Source organism: Eptatretus burgeri, chromosome 24, assembly GCF_056783735.1.
Source record: "Eptatretus burgeri isolate ZD-2024b chromosome 24, Ebu_testis_v1, whole genome shotgun sequence".
Taxonomy (NCBI): Eukaryota; Metazoa; Chordata; class Myxini; order Myxiniformes; family Myxinidae; genus Eptatretus; species Eptatretus burgeri.
Genome location: NC_140984.1, coordinates 694,499 through 719,343, shown reverse-complemented (window position 1 = coordinate 719,343; position 24,845 = coordinate 694,499). Strand labels below are relative to the sequence as shown.

Below are 24,845 nucleotides of genomic sequence, written 5' to 3'. Positions count from 1 at the left end.
AAGAATTTTGTCTCTCAAGGGACACTGGATACCATTGACCAGAGTCGCAAGGCCTGGCTGAATGGCAGAGCTGAACTGTTCAGGGAGCTGAGGCATAAAACTGTACGTGTGCAAAGGGTGGACAAGGAGGACTATGTGTGAGGAATCTGTGAGGGGGTAGAGCATCACCCGTGGTCAAGGGATTCTCGTCCTGCTTACAGGGGAATTCGCGCATTATGTTCTTCCAAGCCCATCCTTCAGTGTACTACAGTTAGAGCAGAGGGTGGAAGGCTCTTGACAGAGGAGTCCGAAGTGAAGGCCCGCTGGGCCGGTCACTTTGAGCGGTTATATACACATTATACCAGGCTGATCCACCAGCTGTCGAGTTTGATGTCAGGGGTGTTACAATCCCTGTTGCTGACCCTCCAATAAACAATGGTCCACCTTCGCTTGTGGAAACACAGGCTGCGGTGAACCGGCTGAAATGGGGTAAAGCTCCAGGGATCTGTGGCATCCATGCTAAATTTCTCAAGACTGGTGGAAATGCTGCACTCTGCCGGCTGGATATTCACGTTTCCGCTGGCTGTGAGGCAGAGGTCAATCAACGTCTGGGTCGGGCCTGGGGAGTCACGGATTCACTGGATCATGGGGTGTGGCGCTGCCGATACCTGTGCAGGAGGATGAAAGTCCGAGTCTTCAGTCTTCAGGTCTTCCAGTCTTAAATGTCCAGCATGCTCCCATACCTGACCTGACCCAGTGTGTGAACCTCTTGGTCATCCTGCCAGCCCACATTAAGGGAAGAACAGTACTTTTATTAAGACAATGTCTATGTTTGTGTAACAACTGGGAGACATGTTAATTTTGTTTATTCAATAATTTGTTGTTTTGCCAACGGTGGTTCCTGGTGAACATGTCAAGAAATCAGGTCAACAGAAAGAAAAAATAAGCGTGTTTAGACAATGAACATAAAATGTGTTTGTGATTTCAAGTCCACTTTATTTATTTATTTATTTGTTTGCAGCCTGTAACTGCTTTGCTGTGCATCATTTTCTGGGGATGCAGCTGTGTCGCTGATGCAATTCCCTCTGTTACCAGCACGATAGTCCTCATTTTGTCGACCTCAGAAGGATGACAGGTGGAGTCAACCCACCTGATGTTATGAAACAACACGACAGGGGCTCAAACGGAAGTTCCTCGGATCTTGAGCCAGCCACCTGAACCGTTAAGCCAACACCAGTTGGAGCCTCTGTCGCACCGTTCGATGGAGTCATCGAAAGTGGGACATCCTCACTCATTGCAAGCAGCAAGGGCTGTTCGAGGGAAGACCTGAAAGGCTGCATCTCCAACGGTGGAGTCAACCCACCTGATGTTATGAAACAACACGACAGGGGCTCAAACGGAAGTTCCTGGGATCTTGAGCCAGCCACCTGAACCATTAAGCCAACACCAGTTGGAGCCTCTGTCGCACCGTTCGATGGAGTCATCGAAGGTGGGAAATCCTCACTCATTGCAAGCAGCAAGGGCTGTTCGAGGGAAGACCTGAAAGGCTGCATCTCCAACAACGGTGTTGTCACTGGATGAAGCACACACTTCAACAACACAGCACACGTGTCAACCTTCACCCATGGTCTATATCAGTAACTTTTAGAGGTCATCGAGGAAGATCGACATGGGTGAATATAAACTCTGTAAGTTCTAAAAGGTGTAAACCGTTTAAGCTTGTGGACTGTGAAGTTTATATTCACACACAAGAAATCAGGCTGTGTGGGGTTAAGAGGTGGGGTTTCCCCATTTCACCATGTAGCCAAGACCTCATTTAACTGGAATATTTTGGTTTCATGTAATTTGAATGTTATTGTTGAGTTTACTAAATTAAATAATGTACATGTCTCAGTTACATGGAAGCTTGTACTGGTATGCAGTGACATCACAATGTACAGGTTACAATGGACAAAACAACTGGGTATCTGCCAAAGCGTCGAGGACAGCCAACTGACAGGTGAGAAGGTTGTGCAAGGCCTACCCAGTAATCTTTATCCCTTTTGTAGATGATGCAGACAGTCAGGAGGAACAACAAAACCAATATTGCAATCATCATGAGGAAGCAGATTTGCTCCATCAAGGAGGTCACCGATGTGGGCTTGTCTGCGGTTGAATACGGAGGGTCAGACAACAACATGGCTTTGCACAATCAGACATTGCAGTGTTCATGGAAGACTCACTCGACTTGTGACTTGCTCTTCCGTTTTCATCGTCTTAAAAGGTTCATCGACGTATCGATGATGTGGAGTAACTTTACACTTGATGATCACGAGAGGCCTCATTTTATTAAACCATCTTTAACGGATGTTCCGAATATATCAAGTCAACAATCATTGAGACAATTACACCCAAAAGACCCTGAAGACCTAAGAGACCCCAACGACCATGGAGACCTTTAAATACCCAAAAGACCCCGAAAACCCAAATATGCCCCAAAGACATGGAAGACTCAAAAGAACGAAAATACACCGAAGACACAAAAGACCTAAAATACCCAAAGGACCCACAGGATGGGGGATGACTAACCAAAGGACCCACAGGATGACTAACAAAAAAAAAACGAAAGGGGGGACCCCGAACACTCAAAAGATTCAGAGGACCAAAAAGATGCAGAGCATCCAAAAGACCCTGAGGACACAAAAGACCCAGAGGACACAAAATACCTGGAGGACCCAAAAGACACAATGGGACTATCACAGGCCCATGAAAATTCTGCCTCATGTAAAATGTGACTTCAGGTCCCTAACCCCCCCGCCCACCACCAACAATCCGACACCCACACACAATCCCATGTCCTTAACCCTCCTCCCAACTCTGACTTCTCTCTGCCCTCCCCCCACCACCACACCCAAACTCTGTGCACCCCTCCCCCCTTTTTCAAATCCTCAAACCTCTCAACTCAATGTCCTCAACTCCCCTCCACCTCCTCGAAAGCCTCAAACCCCTCGATCCAAACTCTGTCCCCTCTCTGCCCTCCCTCCCCTAAGCTAACTTTGTCATCCCCATCCCCTTTCTTCTTCAAGACCTTAACTCCCCAAAACCCCAAGTCCTCAATCCCCCCCCCACTGCCTTCCCAACGTCTCAAACTCCCTCTTACAACTCCATGCACCCTCACCCACAGCTCTCTGTCCTCCCTCCCTCTTTCTTCCTGTCTTTAACAACATTACACAAATATACACAGGGAACTTTGGCGCATGAGAAGGTCATTCGGCCTATCATGCCTGCGTTGTACTATCGATTCACACCCTCCATTACCGCGCTCTTCTCACTTCCATGAAGTTCGATGTTGAGGAGAAAAAAAGTCAATATGGGTGAATAAAGGAGTTAGCTTTTGTTGTGTGATCTGGAAATAATAAAAACAAACAAATAATAAAACCATCACTCGAAAGCATCTGAAAATGCAAAGCTCGTCCGCATCTGCTTTGTATTCTGACTTATTATTCTTCCGTGTACTAATCATGACAAAAACAGGTCAAAAAAAGAAAAATACAATTACAGACGACCTTGACCTTTTGACCTAAAAAGCAATCGGCTTCAGCGATCCAATATGCAAACCTTTCTCAAATTTAAAGTCAATCAGATGGAAATTGAGGATTTTGTGACCTCAAAACAATCAGCTTCCTGCTTTTGATTGATGAACCAATTCAGTGAGCCGATATGCAAATCCTGTTGAAATTTCAGGTCAATCAGAAGAAAATTGGCGATTTCATGCAACCTTGACCTTTTGATCTAAAAAAAAACAAACAAAAAAACAATCTACATCAAGCTTTTGATTCGTGGACCAACTCAGTGACCCGATATGCAAATTCTAAAAAATTCAGGTCAATCGGATGAAAATTGACGATTTTATGCGACGTTGTCCTTTGACCTTTTGACCGAATTATTAATTTGTCTTGTCCACATTCTCATCATCAAGCTTTAGTGAAAAGTTAATGGCTGACGATGGGACCACACGAAAGAAGAAGTTGAAAATTTGATGAAAAAAGCTAAAAATGGGGGGGGGGGGGCGAGGGGGGGAGTCACGGCCTGGACAGACACACGCACGCACACAAGCGATTATAAAACCCCGTCTCCCGCTCATTATCATCATGAAGATTATACTCACCACGTGCCAGTATCTCTGTAGTTTATCACGTGCTACTTGAAACTTCAAAGTATTTTTAAAATGAAGGAAAACAAATCTCCATATCCCCGAGTGGTTCCGTTTTGGCAATTTAAATATTTATCAGGATTTATTATACTAATCCGCATGTTAAATTGGAAAGCAAATGAGGAAGGAAGCCATTGTTGGGAGCGGCTCTGGTTTTGCCTGCTTCATTAGCGGAATAATGTTTGCATTTGCTGCAGAGTTCTTTCTTTTTCCAACAGTGTGGCTCGGAGCGATACTTTCAGTGGGATCACGGTCTGCTGGCTTATCAAAGAGAAAAGGGGAGGGTGTATCATGCGAAATTTCACAAAAGCTTCTCTGACAAGGTGGAGAGCTTGCTGTGAAACCTCGACTCAGATTCTGCAACCGGTCCATACGGCATCAGCCAACATGTCCTCAAAGCCTGCTCTTCTGCTCTTGCTCACCCTCTCTCTGTTCTATTCACCCTCTCATTTTCCCAAGGTCACCTGCCATCTGCTTGGAAATCTGCTAACATCACTGCCCTGCATAAAAAAGGTGCAAAAACAGATCCCTGTAACTACAGACCAATCAGCCTTCTCCGAATCATCAGCAAGGTTATGGAATCCATCATCGCTTCAGACATTAAATCCTTCCTCTTCTCCAATGGCTTGATTTCCAATCATCAATTTGGTTTCAGACCAGGTCACTCGACCCTGGATATGCTGCTACTGCTCTCCCATCAATGGATGGAGGTCCTCAATGCCAGACAGGAAATCCGAGCCGTATCCCTGGACATATCACGTGCTTTTGACACAGTCTGGCACCCTGCCCTACTCACCAAACTCTCTTCCCATGGTATTCAAGGCCATCTCCACTCATGGCTCGCAGACTTCCTCTCCTGTCGCAGTCAACGTGTGGCCCTAAATGGAGTTCTTTCATCCCCTCTTCCTGTGCAGGCTGGAGTTCCTCAAGGTAGCGTTCTGGGCCCTGTTCTTTTTCTGGTTTTCATCAATGATCTCTCGGACTCTCTGGAAAATCCTCTATTTCTCTTTGCCGACGACTCCACCCTCTGCCGTACCATCTGTCATCCCTCAGACCGGCAAGCAGCAGCTTCTTCGCTCACTGCAGATCTGGATAAAATCACAAACTGGTCCAACACGTGGAACATGTCTTTCAATCCACACAAATCTCACACTCTCACTATGTCTCTTCGAAAGGACCGTTTACAAACCCCCCCATCCACTTTCTCAACAATCCTCTGGAAGAAGTCTTTTCTTTCAAGCTTCTGGGTCTCACTATCTGCCATGACCTTTCCTGGGAAAGTCACATTTCCAACCTTGCCTCAAAAGCCAGTCGCCGACTGGGAATCCTCCGTCGTGCAAAGTCCTTCCTCGGCCCTCTTGAGCTCCTGACCACTTACAAAGCTTTTGTCCGTAGCCTGATGGAGTACTGCTCTCCCCTCTGGGCTGGTGCTCCTGCCTCCCACCTTTCTCGACTTCACGCTGTCGAAAACAGGGCTTTTAAGATCATTGGCATCTCCCGCAATGAAGCTGAGTCTTTGGGCCTCTCACTCAATCACCGCAGGTTGGTCGGTGGTCTTTCTGTCTTCTACCGACTCCTCTCCAGCCTTGCCCCCCATGCTCTCTCTGCGATTTGTCCCAACCACATTTCCACAGGGCGCTCAAGGTCCGCCAACAACCCCCTTCTGGTAAAACTACCAAAATCACGAATCACTGCTCATCTTCACTCTTTCATTCCTCTTTTTTCCCGCCTTTGGAATAAACTTCCTCACTATATTCTTTCCCATTCTTCCCTCCAGGCTTTCAAAACAGCTGTTCACCACCACCTCTTATCTTCCCCCATCCAAATCCTCGATCTTTTCTACCCCCGATAATCCACCCAAGCCCACTTCCTTCAATTCTCCTGCTTTCCTTCCTGAAAGTCCCTGTAATGTCCATCTTCTCCTCGCCATGTTCCCCGTCCCATCCCCATCCCTCTCCCTTCCACAGTTCACCTGTGTCTGTTCCCCAATGTTTTGTCCCTTCCACTCCCACCCCTCTTGTCTCATGCCTCCTTGCTGTGAGTTGTGTGTTAGCTCTCATACGAGCCTCGACCAAGGTATACAAAAAAAAAAAAAAAAAAAAATCTGCACTCATGGCTCGCAGACTTCCTCTCCTGTCGCAGTCAACGTGTGGCCCTAAATGGAGTTCTTTTATCCCCCCTTCCTGTCCAGGCTGGAGTTCCTCAAGGTAGCGTTCTGGGCCCTGTTATTTTTTTTCCTGTTTTTCATCAATGATCTCTCTGGAAAATCCTCTTTATCTCTTTGCTGATGACTCCACTCTCTGCCGTACCATCTGTCATCCCTCAGACCGGCAAGCAGCAGCTTATTCGCTCACTGCAGATCTGGGTAAAATCACAAACTGGTCCAACATGTGGAACATGTCTTTCAATCCACACAAATCTCACTATGTCTCCGAAAGGACCATTTGGAACCCCCCCAATCTAATTTTCAACAATCCTCTGGAAGAAATCCTTTCTCTCAATCTTCTGGGTCTCACTATCTGCCATGATCTTTCCTGGGAAAGCCACATTTCCAACCTGGCCTCCAAAGCCAGTCGCCGACTGGGAATCCTTCCCTGGGAATCGTGCAAAGTCCTTCCTCAGCCCACCTGAGCTCCTGACCACTTACAAAGTTTTCATCCGCAATCTGATGGAGTGCTGCTCTTCCCTCTGGGCCAGTGCTCCCGCCTCTCACCTTTCTCGGCTTCACGCTGTGGAAACCAAGGCATTTATGATCATTGGAATCTCCCGTGGTGAGGCTGAGTCTTTGGGTCTCTCACCACAGGCTGGTCAGTGGTCTTTGTCTTCTACCGTCTCCTCTTCGGTCTTGCCCCCCCTGCTCTCTCTGCGATTTGTCCCCACCATATTTCCGCAGGGTGCTCAAGGTCCGCCAACAACCCCCTTCTGGTAAAACTACCAAAATAACGAATCACTGCTCACCTTCACTCTTTCATTCCTCTTTTTCCCACTTTTGGAATAAACTCCCTCACTCTGTTTAATCCCATTCTTCCCTCCAGGTCTTCAAAACGGCTGTTCACCACCATCTCTTATCTTCCCCCATCCAAATCCTCGATCTTTTCTACCCCCGTTAATCCACACCAAACCCACCTCCTTCAAATTCCATGCTTTCCTTCCTTGAAAGTCCCTGTCATGTCCATCTTGTTTACTCCGTGTTTCCCACACTATCCCTCTCCCTTCCACAGATCTGCTAATGTCTCTGTTCCCCACTGTTTTGTCCTTCCCACTCCCACGCCTCTTGTCTCATGGCCCCCTTGCTCTGCGTTGTGTGTTCGCTCTCATACGAGCCTTGACAATGTAAACAAAACAAAACAAAAAAGGTTGAGGGAGGTGGGGAAGAGGGAAGGTTGGTGGATTCTGATTTTATAGCCGGGTCACAAACCTTCATTTGGATTGAACTGTGTGTTGTTCAGCAATCCTCCAGTTGTGTTGAGCTGCTGCGTAATGTTTGAAGACCCTTCAGTTGTGTAGAATTGCTTCGAAATGTTCGGAGACTCTCTCGTTGTGTTGAACTGCTGTGTGGTGCTGGGAGGCCCTCCAGTTGTGTTGTACTTCTGTGTGGTGCTGGAAGACACTCCGATTGTGGAGAACTGCTGCGTGGTGCTGAGAGGCCCTCCAGTTGTGTTGTGTTGCTGTGTGATGCTGGGAGGCCCTCCAGTTGTGTTATACTGCTGTGTGATGCTGGTAGACCCTCCAGTTGTGGAGGACTGCTGTGTGATGCTGGTAGACCCTCCAGTTGTGGGGGACTGCTGTGTGGTGCTGGTAGACCCTCCAGTTGTGGGGGACTGCTGTGTGGTGCTGGAAGACCCTCCAGTTGTGCTGTACTGCTGTGTGGTGCTGAAAGGTGCTCCAGTTGTGTTGTACTGCTGCATGATGCTGGGAGGCCCTCCAGTTGTGTTGTACTGCTGTGTGGTGCTGGGAGGCCCTCCAGTTGTGTTGTACTGCTGTGTGGTGCTGGGAGGCCCTCCAGTTGTGTTGTACTGCTGTGTGGTGCTGGTAGGCCCTCCAGTTGTGTTGTACTGCTGTGTGATGCTGGGAGGCCCTCCAGTTGTGTTGTACTGCTGCGTGATGCTGGGAGGCCCTCCAGTTGTGTTGTACTGCTGTGTGGTGCTGGGAGGCCCTCCAGTTGTGTTGTACTGCTGTGTAGTGTTGGGAGGCCCTCCAGTTGTGTTGTACTGCTGTGTGGTGCTGAAAGGGCCTCCAGTTGTGTTGTATTGTTGCGTGATGCTGGGAAGCCCTCCAGTTTTGGGGAACTGCTGTGTGGTGCTGAGAGGCCCTCCGGTTGTGTTGTGTTGCTGCGTGATGCTGGGAGGCCCTCCAGTTGTGTTATACTGCTGAATGGTGGTAGGAGGCCCTCCAGTTGTGTTGAACTGCTGCATTGTGGTGGTATGTCCTCCAGTTGTGTTGGACTGCTGTGTGATACTGGGAGGCCCTCCAGTTGTGTGGAACTGCTGCATGGTGCTTGGAGGCCCTCCAATTGTGTTGAACTGCTGCATCGTGGTGATATGTCCTCCAGTTGTGTTGGACGGATGTGTGGTGCTCAGAAGCCCTCCAGTTGTGTTGGACGGCTGTGTGGTGCTGAGAGGTCCTCCAGCTGTGTGGAACTGCTGCCGACTGCTGGGAGGCACTTCATCCTTGCTGGTGTCGGCCTGCACAGTGCGGTTGGAGATGCTGTTCGGTCGCAGGTTTGGAAGCATTCTTTTCAAACCTGGCCCATGAAAGAACACAATGTTCGGTGTTAAATTGGCCTCAACACCACAGAGCCAAGACAGCACCGAAGGTGGCCAAGGAGGGATGACAAGTACACTTAAAATTTTTACTTTAAATTTAATGGCAACAAGACACTCAACATCTTCTGCAGCATGTTGTGAGAAAAATGAATTAAAGCACAATCAAGTGAAACAAGGGCGGCCCGTTTCCAAAGTGACAATTATTATCGGTGACCCACACAGTTCTTAGGTCCTTAATTCAAGTCCTTCTGTTGCCATTGGAAGCATCTGCCAGTGGTGGTGTCAGTGCAGGGCGTGAAAAGGAGCATGGAACAACAAGCACATCATCGACCGTGTGTTCGATTCAGGTTAGAATCCGGGTTTTTTTGCTGTGGTTGTGTGCTTGAAACAGAAAGGTCTTGAGATAGGCTCACAGAGGAGTGAAACGACAATGGACAGGAGGTTCGAAACTCCCAAAGGGTATGGGGTGGATCAACATACAAAATGAGGAAAAACCGGTGTGTGTTTGTGTGTTTGTTTGTTTGTCGCGTTACTCCGCCTACAGTTCTGGGCCGATGACATCTACACTTGCTACACATGATCAGCGTGACCCAAATTTGGGGTGTTTTTATTTATTTATCTTGGAGGAGTATGTGGGGTGTGAGGGGGACACAAATCCTCCATGTAAATGTGTATCATGTTCCTGTCCCCACATTTTCCAGTGAAGTGAGGTGTTTTGAATTACACAGCAGGAAGTCGTTTGAATTACACATTTGAATAAGGATAATAAAATAAATGTGCCGTATCAGCATTATTTCTTGTTGAGCGACGAGCAAGTTGAAAGAAGTGTTGTGGGAATGACTCATAGGGGGTTAATAAATGCTTCATAGAGCGTAGTAATTTCTTAAAAATGACTGGTTAAGCGTAGAAGTAACTAAATGTGATATTTGATATACGTCGCAATATTTGTGAGACAGATGAAGTCCACCTCTCCTATGATCTGTGTCTCCAAAAAATCACTCTCCGTCTCCAAAAAAGTAGAAGGCCAAAAGAGTACCCTCCAGCGGCAAAGTATGGAAAAGGTATTCTTGGATGCCGAGGGATGCATGCTGGTTGATTTTCTGCCCAAAGGGGAAACTATCGAGGAGGCTCACTCCGTACAAGAAAATGAAACATGCTCTCCGGGAAAACTCTCCCGATGAAAGAAGCTCTCATCTTTCAACATGACAACGTCAGACGCCACACTGCGCATCTCACAAAGGAGGTAATCCCAAAGATTGGCTGGGAAGTGATTCCCCACCCCGCCGTACAGTTCAGATTCCGTCCCCTCCTACAGGTCATGCTTTGGTGTCTGACTGTGTGAAATGGAGATCGGGGGAGTGCACGTCACACTCCACATGTTTTGATTTACACGCCAAACGCATCACGTGCCTTCTGGTTGAATGGTTTAAATTAGCGGGAACAATCGTATGGGGTGGCAGAAGGACGGTTGCTCTGTGAGGATTATGCGGTTTTACCATGTGAGACATAATCACACACACATATATATATATATATATATATATATATATATATATATATATATATATTTTATATATAATGCAATATATAAAGTGCTTTCTCACCACTGACTGACTGACACTGACTGATATTAAAGATCAGTGCCTTCTGGGTGACGTAGAAAGCTGATATTTTGCGTCCCGATGGACATCGAAGCCAGTACACCGGGAAAAATCACAGAATCGTCAGACAACATCCATAAATGAAAATATAAATAATCATTTTTTTAATTTATGAAAAAAATGCAGGTGAGTGACCCGAGACAATGGGGAAGCACAGTAATTATTGCGTGCGGAGTGCGGACGGACATCAAAGCTGCTCTCGCTTTTTTACTCAAATTATCGGAGTCGATCAAGTTTTTTCGTTTGTTTGGAAGCACCTTCTTCTTTAAAAAATAAAAAAATTAAAAAAAAAAATATATATATATATATATATATATATATATATATATATATATATATATATATATATATTGTTGTGGTTACCAGATTCGCAAACCACCATTCAGGTCCCTTAGGTGAGGTATCTCGGTAAGTGCATGTGTAGTTAGGCCCAAACCCGTTGTCTAGTGGGAATACATGTCATTTATACGTGCTGCGACTCTTCAGGATAGCCGTTTTTCTTTTACTATCTTTATTTTGGACCAATCGCCACCATCACAACCACAACATCAACCACCAACCACAACGCCGCTTCACCACAACCGCCATGACCTTTACCGTCACAACTCGCCACCATCGCATCACCGTCATCTCGCGCCACTCATGGGCACCGATGCTGGACTCGTGTAGGGCGCACGTTGAACAGCGTGTACAAAACCACGGATTTTCTGCTTCAAAAACGGATCGAAAACGACACACGCCCACTTTTTGCCGTCCAATCGGTGAGCGAGGGGCGAATTGGCCCCGCCCCCAGCGCGATCGATATATGCAAATTTGTGGATCAAAAGCCTTCACGCCCACTTTTTCTCGGGCCAATGGGGAGCGAGGTGAAAGGTCAAAGGGAGGGGGTCAAAGGCGAAGTTACGGGGGGGATAAAAGGACGGTGTTCGTCAGTCAAAGGAGTCGTAAAAGTCGGAACGAGAGAGTCAGTAAGGAGAGAGTCAGCAGAACGAGAACGAGGAGTCGCAAACAAGAACGGACAGAGAGTCAAGACTTCGCGGGCGGTGGAGCTGCTCGTCGTGTGCGTTGAAGTCGGAACGGAGGGGACGAGCTGTGGAGAGGCGGCGAGGGCGGACGAGGGGGTGCTCGCGTCGTGCAGGGAGCTGCACCCCTGGGAGGCCGGCAGCGCGACCTGGCCGAGGTGGAGACGCTCGTCGCGCACATAATAAAGATCCTCTATACCCCGAGCATCAGCAACCCCCTCCTGTTTCCCCCCGCGCTGAGATAGTGCGACCAAGGGGGCCCCGTTCCCACCCCCTGCCAGGCACTGTCCACGAGGCCCGCGGGTTGCGGGGCCATCGCCGCTCCGCGTCTCATCACCAGACGGGTAGGCCCGACCAGGTCTCGGCCCCAGGCCTACCTCATTCTTGGGGTATTTCTTTTCCTTGGTTTTGGGTATGTGTTGTCGGCGCCGTCTGTGAAGTAGAATTGTATAAGTGTTGCCGTGTGCTCGGTAGTCGGTATTAGCTCTGCACTGTGTTTTCACTTTTATGTTTGCTTTTTGTGTAAATGGAATTGTGTTTTCTTTTTTTGTGTGCATTTGGTGGAATTGTATTTGTGTGCTTCCCGTGTGCCGAGAATAAATGTGCTTTATTGTTGAACTGTTCTCCCGCTTCGCTTCGTCTTTTCCCCCATTGAACCCTCATCTTGCTTCACGTAAAGGGTTGGTAGTGGGCTGAGTACGCCCGATAATTAATCGAACCGTCGAGGTCGACGATAACACCGCTCGGTTATTCTGATAGTACGGAACGGGTCGCTCAAGTGGCCCGTGTCCGAAGTCGACCTGCGGCGAGGTGCGATCGCCCGGTCTACCCTCCGCGTGGGTACTTAGGTAGTTCGAATTTGGCGAGCAACCCTATCCCACGCGGGGCTGATTGGCTCGATCGCGGTGAGACCGAAAGGTCCACCCGTGACTGGTTCCCGGCGTTAGTCCGAGAGGGTCACGACTGGATTGTCCGTCCGGTGGGCGACGTGCCGCGATTCGAGTTACGTGGCCGTCGCACGCCGGCGGGCGCGAAAACCGCAACACTGGTGTCAGGAGTGGGATACAAATTCATCGCCCTCCTCGCGGCACTGGTATTGGAGAGCGGGACAACAGGCTCTCCTGTCTCCAGCGAAATTCACGGGAATCGGTCCAGGGGTGAGAGAAGCGACCCCCGATTCCCTCCAAATTACGAGCGAGCAAATTAACCCTTCACGAGAAGCAAGATGGCGTCTCAAGGCGAGCGGGAGCCGGGGGTATTAGAAATGTATATGTGTAATAATGTAGAGTCCATGGTCCAGGATGGAATCCCCGTGCAGGAAATGTTGATTGTGCAGGAACACGGACTCGCCCAACTAAACCCAGAGCCCGAAATGGGTGCGGCGGCGGCCGCAGTGTATGACACCTCCCCCCCCCTCTCCACCAAAACCCTTGCTGAAACGGCTCAGCTGAGTGCGCCCGACGTGGCCCAGCTATGCGCCATGCTGGCGGCAATGACAAATGAAATAAAAAACGAAATGAAAGGCATGAACGAAAAGATGGATGCGAATACACAGCAAATAAACGGAATGGAAGCAAACATGAAGGAAGAAATGAAAAAGCTGCGGGGTGAGACGCAGAACATGGGCCGAAGCCTGCAGGCGGGCATGAAGGCCGTGACCGGGGAGATAAAAATGGCGACTCCACGTGTGGGATCAAACGAGCTGGGTGGGGGTGCAACGGCTGACAGGCCCGCGGTGGAGGCGGGTAAAAAAAATAATTCGTGGAACGTGTTGGGCGAGGGTCGTGACGATGACCGAAAGGGAAAAATTAAATGGGGAGACCAAAACGTGTGAGACGAGACACGAGGTGACGACAACAGAAATAATAGTTGAGACAAGGGAGGTAAAGGGTGAAGAGTTGGCAGAGACACGGGAGATGGGAACGATAGAGGGAAGACTACACGATGAAGACGGGGTAAGTGACGCGCACGCACACACGGAGGTAGTGGAGGACAATGGGGGTGAGCTCGCGGAGCGTGTAGGGACCCGGTGCGAGCAGCGGGATGGCCTCCTCCAGGAACGAGGGGAGGGAGTATGCCCCCTTGAGGCGAGTCACGACCAGGTGAGTTCGGTCGTGCTTTGCGAGGTTGAGGGGACGAGTGCTGTGGACGGGTGCACGGAGAGCTTGGGGGGTATAGAGGCCCCGGAGACCCTTGTGGGGACACAAATCCCCAGTGTGGTTGTCCCTGTGTGTGTGGTGCAAGGTGTGAGTGCGTCCCCGTGTGTGGAAGCGACCCCGTGTGTGAGTGGTGTGGTGGCGATGGTGCTGGAGTGCGTGCTTCCCAGCACGCCGTGTATGAGTGAGGCACGGTGTGTGGATGAGGCACAGCGGTTGAGTGCCCTCACGTGTGTGGGTGAGGCACCGCGGGTGAGTGCCCCCGCGCGAGTGAATAGAGCACCACGTGTGAGTAGTATGGTTTGTGTGAGTAGTGAGGCACGCCTGAGTGAACGGCCGTGTGCAAGGTCGCTGTGTGCCAGGGAGACCGTGTGTGTGAGAGAGCGGTATGAGAGGGAGATGTCGGTTGGCATGCGGGAGCACGCAGCCGCGTCTCCCCGTGTGAATGTGATGGTGTGGACTGTGTGCGTCGTGACACGCAGGTATGCGTGTGTGGAATGGCGACGGAGACGGCGACAGAGGAGAGAAAGCCGAGTAGCGGCTGTAGTTGTTTCGAGGACCGTGCCGGGTTCACCCAGCAGTGAGCACGCGGTTCGTGCTGTGCAACGCACGAGACCACCACGTGCTCGCTTGCGAGAGCGAAGTCCCGGTCCGGAAACGCACGCGGTGGATTTGCCGATCCCGCGGACGGACAAAGTTTAGGCAGGTAAATGGATTTGGACCGGACGGGTTCTCCACGCGATCGTGTGTGTTAAGCTCCAACGGGCAGAGCACATGTGTTCGCGTGGGGAACCCCTCGAGACGTGTGGCTTGTTTTTTTTTTATGCGCACGGTGACGTCATGGCTGCACGTGTGGTTGGAATCCGGCAGGAGGGGTATCTCTGCCGGATGGTCCCGTCCAAGGAGGGACGAGGAACACGTGCAGCTGCATGACGTCACGGGCAGGTGTAAAGTGCGCGAGCTCTGAGTTGCCGCGCAGGTGCTGCGCATGAAAAAAAAAAAGAAAAAGCAAGCCTCACTTTCGGGTGTACAGGATTCCTGGGCAAGGGGTGAAAGACCCCCTTACCTGGGCACAGGAGGGAAACTAGTTAGGGGGAAGGGTTAGCTTAGTTAGACCGACTTCATGGGGCAGGGGTAAGTCCTCATGGAGTCCGTGGAATGGATTAGTTAGAGGGATTGTAGCCAGATTTAGGTTGGGAAATAAAATGATTGATTTGGAGACAGTGACAGACTTGTGAATGTGTAGAGGGGACGTAGTTTAGCTACGTAGGTTAAAAGGAACGTGCTATAGTGTAAGGGACGACGTGGGAGCACGAGTTAGTTAGGGGGTGCAGTTAGAAGGATGGCAGAGTTCAGCGGTGTGTGTGTTGAAGAGTTGGTGAGTTGCGAGGTGAGTACTTGTTGAGTGAGTGAGGCCAGCGGGTCTGTGTGAGTGGAGCGAATGGGGAATGCATGGTGCGATGAGTGATTGGGGGGAGGAGTGACTCCCGCCCAAGGGACCCCCGGGGTCAGTGTAGATTGAGTCAGTTGGGTTAGTCAAATTGAAAAATGGAGGTCGTTTTGTTGTTGGTGGGAAAGTAGGCTCGAGACCCATTTGGAGGGGTGCAGGAGCCCTGTTGACGGGCTTGGGAGCGTGGCTGCGAAAGGTGAGTATCGCTGAGTGGGTACCCCGGGCACCAGGCTAGTCGGCCGCGGTAGGCCAAGGGCCCATGGGGGGCCGGGATAGAGTAGTGGGCACGGGTGCGCCTGCTTGGTGCGGGGGCCCGGGCCGCCATTAGCCGCGTGGGCAGTGCAGTGGGCACGGGTGACCCTCGGAAAGGGGCCCGGGAGGCCGGCCTGCCACGTGTGCGTTTCAGGGGAGGTGCCATGGGGGGCACTCCCCGGTGTTAGGGAGCTGGTAGGCTCGGAGGCAGTGTAGTGCCCGGGGGTGCCATAGCGGGAGATTCGGCAGAGGGTCGTGCCTGCCAAAGGGAGCCACGTGTCCCAGCCAGGAGACCGTGTGAGGGCACGGAGAGAAAATTGGGGGGCGAGGCCCGAAATTGTAAGGACACCAACACAGGCGACGGGAATCTGGGTTGTTAGAACCAATAGTTTAAGCGAGAGGTGCTTGTTGAAAGCCCCGGGGTAGTTTAACAGTTAAATGGTTAGGATAGATTAGGAGATGTACCCCTCCGCACCATCCATCCCCTCGCTGTCGTTGTGGGCCGCTGGACCCGCTTGGTGTTAAGATCGCCGAACTCTGGGGAGGCCATTCTGAGGCTTCGTTGGTCCTCGACACAGGACGTTAGCTCTCCCTTGTTCCCCTCCGGGAAGGGAACGTAGGGGTTGGGAGTAGGCTAGGTGACAGGATAGGTTAGCCGAACAAGGACGATAAAGGGGGTTAGGGGACGATTTATAGTGGGGGAGTAAAAATAAAAACAACAAAAAAATAAGTTGGGGCTAAATTGGGGTTTGACAAATTAAGGGAGTGGGTATGTACAGTGACAGGCAAAGGCGATAGGTTGGGAGGGAGACAGGTAGGTAGGTCCGAGCCCGCCTTCCAAGTGGCCAGCACCACCGTACTCCCTCCACCAACCTCCACTGAACGGCAAAGGCTGGCCAACTTCATCGGCTGGCCGTGTTTTGCTTCAAGGCGGAGGCCGGCCAACTTCATCGGCTGGCCGTGTTTTGCTTCAAGGCGGAGGCCGGCCAACTTCATCGGCAGCTGTGTTCTGCAAGGCCTGTGCCGGCCAGTTCATCTGCCGGCTGTTTTTCTTCAAGGCCTGTGCCGGCCAGTTCATCTGCCGGCTGTGTTTGCCTGCAGCGGCCTTCTTCTGCGGGCTGTGTTTGCCTGCTCACCTTTGCCATGCCATGCCCACTGCCCACGTTCACCAGCCCCGTTCAATTTTTGCTTTGCCCCCCCTGTTCATTTCCATGTGCGCCAGGATCAAGGCAACAGTTTGCAAGCTGCGAGAACTGCCCTGTTGGCAGCTACAACACGGGCCTGCAGTGGCAGCCCGTGCACCGTGTTTGTGTCCATGCATCCATTCGTTGTGCTCATTGCGTGTGCCACTTGAGCTGGCACGGAGACTGCGTTGTGCAGCCCATGCACCGTTGTGGTTCACTGCGTTCAGTTCAAAAGGGAAGGCCTCGGACTGCGTGTGAGCAGCCAGCCACGTTCCCTGTCACCTGCATTGTTTGAGTCAGAGACTGCATGCGGGCAGCCTGGCTCCCTGCTAACTGCTTTTCTTTTGCAGAGTTCAATGATCCTGGGCCATGGTTTAGTGTAAGATTTGTAAGTTAAGGTAAGATGTACTGTACATATGAGTGCGCCCCCGGCATGTTTGTCTTAGCGCCGGCAATTTTATTTAAGTCGTCCGTGTGAGTGAGTTTGTTTAGGTAGTTACGCAGCCCTCAGGTTATTTATTTTGGGGACACGAATACCATGAATGTCGCACTCAGGGATCCGTAGGTAAAATGTACTAGGGGAAAACTACACATGATGGCACACGAAAATTTGACGACTCGGGACGAGTCTGTAAAAAGGGAAGGGGTAGTGTTGTGGTTACCAGATTCGCAAACCACCATTCAGGTCCCTTAGGTGAGGTATCTCGGTAAGTGCATGTGTAGTTAGGCCCAAACCCGTTGTCTAGTGGGAATACATGTCATTTATACGTGCTGCGACTCTTCAGGATAGCCGTTTTTCTTTTACTATCTTTATTTTGGACCAATCGCCACCATCACAACCACAACATCAACCACCAACCACAACGCCGCTTCACCACAACCGCCATGACCTTTACCGTCACAACTCGCCACCATCGCATCACCGTCATCTCGCGCCACTCATGGGCACCGATGCTGGACTCGTGTAGGGCGCACGTTGAACAGCGTGTACAAAACCACGGATTTTCTGCTTCAAAAACGGATCGAAAACGACACACGCCCACTTTTTGCCGTCCAATCGGTGAGCGAGGGGCGAATTGGCCCCGCCCCCAGGGCGATCGATATATGCAAATTTGTGGATCAAAAAGCCTTCACGCCCACTTTTTCTCGGGCCAATGGGGAGCGAGGTGAAAGGTCAAAGGGAGGGGGTCAAAGGCGAAGTTACGGGGGGGATAAAAGGACGGTGTTCGTCAGTCAAAGGAGTCGTAAAAGTCGGAACGAGAGAGTCAGTAAGGAGAGAGTCAGCAGAACGAGAACGAGGAGTCGCAAACAAGAACGGACAGAGAGTCAAGACTTCGCGGGCGGTGGAGCTGCTCGTCGTGTGCGTTGAAGTCGGAACGGAGGGGACGAGCTGTGGAGAGGCGGCGAGGGCGGACGAGGGGATGCTCGCGTCGTGCAGGGAGCTGCACCCCTGGGAGGCCGGCAGCGCGACCTGGCCGAGGTGGAGACGCTCGTCGCGCACATAATAAAGATCCTCTATACCCCGAGCATCAGCAACCCCCTCCTGTTTCCCCCGCGCTGAGATAGTGCGACCAAGGGGGCCCCGTTCCCACCCCCTGCCAGGCACTGTCCACGAGGCCCGCGGGTTGCGGGGCCATCGCCGCTCCGCGTCTCATCACCAGACGGGTAGGCCCGACCAGGTCTCGGCCCCAGGCCTACCTCATTCTTGGGGTATTTCTTTTCCTTGGTTTTGGGTATGTGTTGTCGGCGCCGTCTGTGAAGTAGAATTGTATAAGTGTTGCCGTGTGCTCGGTAGTCGGTATTAGCTCTGCACTGTGTTTTCACTTTTATGTTTGCTTTTTGTGTAAATGGAATTGTGTTTTCTTTTTTGTGTGCATTTGGTGGAATTGTATTTGTGGGCTTCCCGTGTGCCGAGAATAAATGTGCTTTATTGTTGAACTGTTCTCCCGCTTCGCTTCGTCTTTTCCCCCATTGAACCCTCATCTTGCTTCACGTAAAGGGTTGGTAGTGGGCTGAGTACGCCCGATAATTAATCGAACCGTCGAGGTCGACGATAACACCGCTCGGTTATTCTGATAGTACGGAACGGGTCGCTCAAGTGGCCCGTGTCCGAAGTCGACCTGCGGCGAGGTGCGATCGCCCGGTCTACCCTCCGCGTGGGTACTTAGGTAGTTCGAATTTGGCGAGCAACCCTATCCCACGCGGGGGCTGATTGGCTCGATCGCGGTGAGACCGAAAGGTCCACCCGTGACTGGTTCCCGGCGTTAGTCCGAGAGGGTCACGACTGGATTGTCCGTCCGGTGGGCGACGTGCCGCGATTCGAGTTACGTGGCCGTCGCACGCCGGCGGGCGCGAAAACCGCAACAATATATATATATATATATATATATATATATATATATATATATATATATATATATATATATATATATATATATATATATATATATATATATATATATATTGATGCTACTGTACCTACCCAACGTTATCCTCCATTCTCCTACATTTCTGCCCCCCTCCCCCCACCACCCCAACACACACAAATGATGGGATAAATGACTTCCTGTGTTGAACCTCCTTGAGTATATTTTTCTGGAACTTTGTTATTTTTCTTTTCTTTGTTATGTAATTGATTTTCTTTGTTGTTTAACTTGTTTATGCATCGTGTTTTGTGGCAACCTGCGTTTTGGAAGCAAAATTGAGGCTCATGGAAGAGCTCGGTGAAGAGGATAACGATGCAATAAAACGATATTGGGGTCACATTTGGACTCAAGAAGTCGGAGAATGAACGAACAGGAAAAGAAGAAAGAGAGGAGGGGGAGGAAACACAGTCACCTGTAAGGGTGAGGTACGGTCAATGGGTTTAAAATTAATGTGGGAAGGGATGTGGGAAGACACGCGCTGGTGGTGGTGGTGCACCGCCTGCTTGAAGTCCTGGAGGGACGTATGAGTGACATTGAAGAGCCTCAACAAGGAGGTCCCACAAAGATTAATTATTGAAAACTCGTATGTCATTTAATGTCACAAAGGCCAGCGGCCAGGGCAGCAACACACAATGTTCGATGCAGCAAGACATTGGAAATTGATACTCACGGTTCAACGGAACGTCCAAGTTACTCGGCTCACAGGCAACCGAGTTCAGAACGATGAAGAGGTACGTGAAGAGGTATATGAAGAGGTATGGCAGAAACTTTATTTGGAAAGGCATCTTCACCGCAACGCCGGAGGCTTGGGGTCTACAAGTCCTGCAGGGCATTGGGAAACATGATGAAAAACAAGGATAAAAAGACTTAAGACGTCATCGCCCCCCCACCCCCATAGTTTTTGTAAATTCAGTCAATGGAGTTAAAGGGCCAGCCCATATTTACAAGATTTATGTGTATGCCAAACTGACTTGAGTGGTCATGTGACACGGAAGATCTCGTTCAATTGGGAAATTCGATCATGAATATTAATGACTCGCAAATACATCCCGTCGCTTCACTGATGGGAATATTAAGATTCGGGGAGGGGGGAAGGGGGGGTAGTGGGAGGAAGGGGAACGAGGAGGGGTGGGGAAACGAGTCAGGGGTGGGTGAGCGAGCGAGGAAATGGGGGAAGCGAGGAAGAGGACAAGAGAGAGGAAGGAGGGAGAGCGAGGCCTCCCCACATGTCACCATACACCCAGGGAGGGGGGAGGGAGCGAGGAGGATGGGGGGTGGTGGGGTGAGGAAGGGAGTATTCTGGACATGCATTTGATAGGGGGACTTCTGCCGACATTAGTACAGGATTGAACGGAATTGGGTATATTAAAACCGCACGTTCAAACGGGTCACACACTAAACAACACCAAGACACTGCCCAAAAATGTCCGTGGGGGGTGGAGGGGCTTTGGGAGAACGTAAGTTGTTAGGGAAGGGAAGGGAATGCAGGGCATTTTCCTTCAACCGTCGAAAAAGCAGCGCCAGTGTTCATGTCTTTATTTAATTCCACCAAAAAAAAAAAAACCTTCCATTTGTCTAATTCACATATTCTTTGAGACCCCTTCCTCTCCTCGACTTCCGGAGAGTTGCATGATGGTGGAAGGGGGTTAGGAGGAGGATAGTGTTAGGGTAAGGGAGGCAGCATGAGAGGAGGGAAGGGAAGGGAGCCAGAGGGGAAGGGAAGGAAGCGTGAGGGGAGGGGAAGGCAGAGCAAGGGGATGGTAAGGCAGCATGAGGGAATGGGGCGGCAGCGTACCATGGCGTTACCGGGGCGATAAAACTCACCCTCACTGCAATGTGTATTGTGACGTCCACGGGACTTGAACAGTCCCGCCAACGTAGAATGAGCCGAAACGATGGAGGCGGTTTATTTGTTTATAACCCAAACATGGCGGTTCTAATCGCTCGACCGAAAACGGGACGAGGAAGGTGGCACGAGTCACTTTTCACTGAGTTGATGATGTTTATTTGTTTTTATTATTGACCAGAAATAACAAGACTCGGCAAGAAGAGGGATCCGGGGCGATTCGACGGGATGGTGTGGGATCGGGCGTGGGGAAAAACACAGACAATTCCAATGAATATACAGATCTCAATCCCTCTAAGGCGCCAAGCACACACACACACACACACACACACACACACACACACACACACACACACACACACACACACACACACACAAAACGTAGCTATTTCTGGTGGTCAGGCTGGCCCGTGGTGTGGACGCAACTGTCCTTGGATCGGCGTCGGACGAGCTGGCCTTGCTCTCGTCAGGGGGGCAGGAGAAACCGTGGTGCTGTCGACCTCCTGTTCTTGGCCCAAGTCCGCTCACAGCCGCCAGGGAAACAGTTCTGGCGCCAAGTTGCGAGCAGGAGAGGGAGGCAGGTCCGCCCGCCGTTCGACCCCGTACTCCGAGTCAGCAGAACCCCAGAGCCAACCAAGGTGAGGCACGAGGCTCAGCAAGGCTCCAAGACACGATCAAGAACACGATCGAATCAGCACAACAACAAGGATGCTCTCCGCGCAACAGCCTCCCCACCAAAAAAACACGATCTTTTGGTTGTAATCTTCTTCCTCTTCCTTTTCTACCCCGAACAGAACCTTTTTATCCTCCTGCCCTCGTCACCTCCAATCGAGCCGTTTATTGGCCCACCGCCGTCGCCTTCTGCCAATCGTGATCACGGGGCGGAGCCATCCGCTGCACTGTCCTGTGACGTCACGGCCAGTCTCCAGAGAATACCAAAAAGGGGTTTACGCAGACACACTTACCCTATCCTGTGTCCCTATCTAATTACGTGACAATTATCATTTCCCCCCTTGAAGAAATGAACATTTACTAGACAACTTATCACCACTGAATTGCTACTTATTACATCGAGATCCTGGTAAACTCGAACAGCATGGCATACCTAATTAAACATCCTAATTACCCTTTGAATGCAAACCCCCCCCTCAAACGTAACAATATCTTTATAACCGCCGTGTTCTATATAAAACCACGCGGGAGAATTTAAAAATTAAAACGTATGCTATCGATTTGACGAAGGCCTGCCTGCATTGCATGCCCCCTTTTCCCCCACACGCGTTCCTCCAATCTCCTCGCTGTCCATGCTAACTGTGCACGTACACCAGTGATACTGCACATGCACGGATTTCCCCACACCCACACTGCACGGTGGAGTGTCCCATGTGGCTTCAATACCGCAGCACGTCCGCTCCCCACGTGGTTTCAATACCGCAGCACGTCCGCTCCCCATGTGGTTTCAATACCGCAGCACGTCCGCTCCTCACGTGGCTTCGTACCGCAGCACATCTGCTCCCCATGTGGCTTCAATACCGCAGCACGTCCGCTCCCCACGTGGTTTCAATACCGCAGCATGTCCGCTCCCCATGTGGTTTCAATACCGCAGCACGTCCGCTCCTCACGTGGCTTTGATACTGCAGCACGTCCGCTCCCCATGTGGTTTCAATACCGCAGCACGTCCGCTCCTCACGTGGCTTTGATACCGCAGCACGTCCGCTCCCCATGTGGCTTTAATACCGCAGCACGTCCGCTCCCACGTGGTTTCGATACCGCAGCACGTCCGCTCCCACGTGGTTTCGATACCGCAGCACGTCCGCTCCCCATGTGGCTTTAATACCGCAGCACGTCCGCTCCCACGTGGTTTCGATACCGCAGCACGTACGCTCCACATGTATCATATTCACCATTCACTGACGTCATGTATCATATTCACCGTTTACTGACGTCATGTATCATATTCACCGTTTACTGACGTCATGTATCATATTCACCGTTCACTGATGTCATGGATTAACGAATAATCACATTCACTGTTTATTAATGACACATTCACTGAACATTCACCGTGTTCCTTCGCTCGTGTTCATTAACAAAACGAAAACATCAAACGCCGTCGAACTCGAGTAGTAATGGAGCAAAAAACCAAAGCAACAACGAAGCAAACTCGAGGATTCTTAATCATTATTAATCATCATGTTCATTGTTATATCCTTCAGACCGAGTTCATTGTTGAAGTTGTAATAAATCGACAACTGGATTAACAAAGACAACTACAGTCTCATTTAGTAAGAGGCCGAAAACATTCTCTAAAGTCCATTATTCCCACATTCAGCGCGGCGAATCCACGTGAGGCCTTGTTTATTACTAGGCCTTAGGCCTGAGGCCTACACACGCTCACGCGTCGTGTCGATGGCCAACAAAATGGCGGCCACGCTCCACGCAGCCGCTTCGGCTTTTGTTCGCGCTCTCGTGTACGGATCGCCTCAATGATCCCTTCCGAAACCCTCCTTCGGGGAGTTTTCTTCGGCATACGTTCGCTCCCCGTCATTCCTCGTTGAAGCCTCACTCGATTTACCACACGGCGGCGGCGGAATCTTCTTCTTCGCGGAAACGATCCGTTCATTTCTCAGAACTACGGAGATCTAGATATCGCACACCTCCGGGCAGAAATGAATGAAAGATGGGAGGGAATGAGGGAATGAGGGAATGAGGGGATGGGATTCTGTGAAATATTTAATTATCGATTTTGGAGAAACTTTCACAGATATCATCGAATAATAATCTCAAAAATAAATGTCATTTTCTGTCTGTCCGTCTGTTTGACTGTGTGTAACACCAAGCGCGCCAAAGCTACTCCACGAGTGGGGTGGGAGAGGGAAAGGGATGGCAGGAGGAGGGACCCGGCGTTGCCTGGCAACGGAAAGCCGGGTACCACTAACAGCAGGATAACAACAACAATACAGTACGGTACTAAAAATAGATTCAGGACCACGTACCCCATGGGAGGTTGCCCAGCAACGCCTCTGGTCCCAGGGATTTCATGTGGAAATGTTCAGAAGAGGAACAAAAGGATTGTAGAATGTTGATATCAGAAAGCAGGAGTGAACTTTCGTGTAAATTACAAGGTTATGTGTAAATAATGATGAGACGAATGTGTTTTCTTGGCTTGAAATGAAGGAATCATGAACGACGCACTCAGGTGAGAACACCAACCGGCCAGGTAAGGTTGATCCAACATTTAAACCTTCAACACTGCAGGATGTTTCATCGTTTAGAGATTGTTTAAAAGGTTTTTGTAAAATGTGGGTTTATGACCTGGATCGTTGTCGCACTTTGGCGTTTCTTTTCCAGGTGGTGCCTGGCTCGGTATCCTCCGTAACCTGCTCGAATGGTGACTGCCGGCCCTTCCTCGCCAGGGTGGACCAGGGGGTCACTCTTCATCCCACTTCTGTGAAGCCCGTGGGAAGACCCCACGTCATCATGACGTGGAGATGTTTGTGTTTTTTTTTTGGTGGTTTGCGAACGCGTATCACGTGATGCGATGCCCTCACGTTCCCATCGAAGAAAGTTACCCATCCACAGTCGGATCTTGAGTTCGAGTCCCACGTCGTTCTGCTCCGTATCCTCAGGTGGGGTTGACTCAGGCCGTCCTCCTTCCGAGGTCGGCAACATGATCCTGCTTCATGGAAACAGGGGACACTGCATCAGCGGCACAGCCGCGCTCGGAGAAAATGATGCAACCGGCAGCCAAAGGCTGCATAATTATGAAAAACATAAAACTCTTCTGTATCTGTTTCATTGATACTTTTGTTACTCGTTTCCGGTAAAACGTTTCAGTAGTTTTAACAAACTGGTTTTAAGAGTGAAACGTTTTCCTCTCTTGCTGATTGGGCGTCGCGGCGTGACGTCAC

The 24,845-nt window shown here is 50.4% G+C and overlaps 1 protein-coding gene across 9 annotated transcripts; it reads right to left on the bottom strand.

The window, feature by feature from the left end:
- Positions 1–512: 512 nt before the first annotated feature.
- Positions 513–24,830, bottom strand: LOC147007839 (uncharacterized). 9 transcript variants are annotated; one of them, XM_085866274.1, is made up of 5 exons: positions 22,333–23,589; positions 19,759–19,910; positions 7,590–8,915; positions 2,003–2,124; positions 513–1,568 (listed from the first exon to the last, which is right to left on the bottom strand). In XM_085866274.1, exons 1-5 carry the CDS (start codon positions 22,452–22,454, stop codon positions 1,086–1,088), a joined length of 2,205 nt encoding a protein of 734 aa, XP_085722400.1. In that variant the 5' UTR covers positions 22,455–23,589; the 3' UTR covers positions 513–1,085. The 9 variants fall into 9 exon arrangements, with proteins under 9 accessions (XP_085722400.1, XP_085722407.1, XP_085722401.1 ...); XM_085866281.1 differs by lacking the exon at positions 22,333–23,589 and adding an exon at positions 24,250–24,830 and having other exon boundaries at positions 514–1,568; XM_085866275.1 differs by lacking the exon at positions 22,333–23,589 and adding an exon at positions 23,931–24,242 and having other exon boundaries at positions 514–1,568.
- Positions 24,831–24,845: the final 15 nt, after the last annotated feature.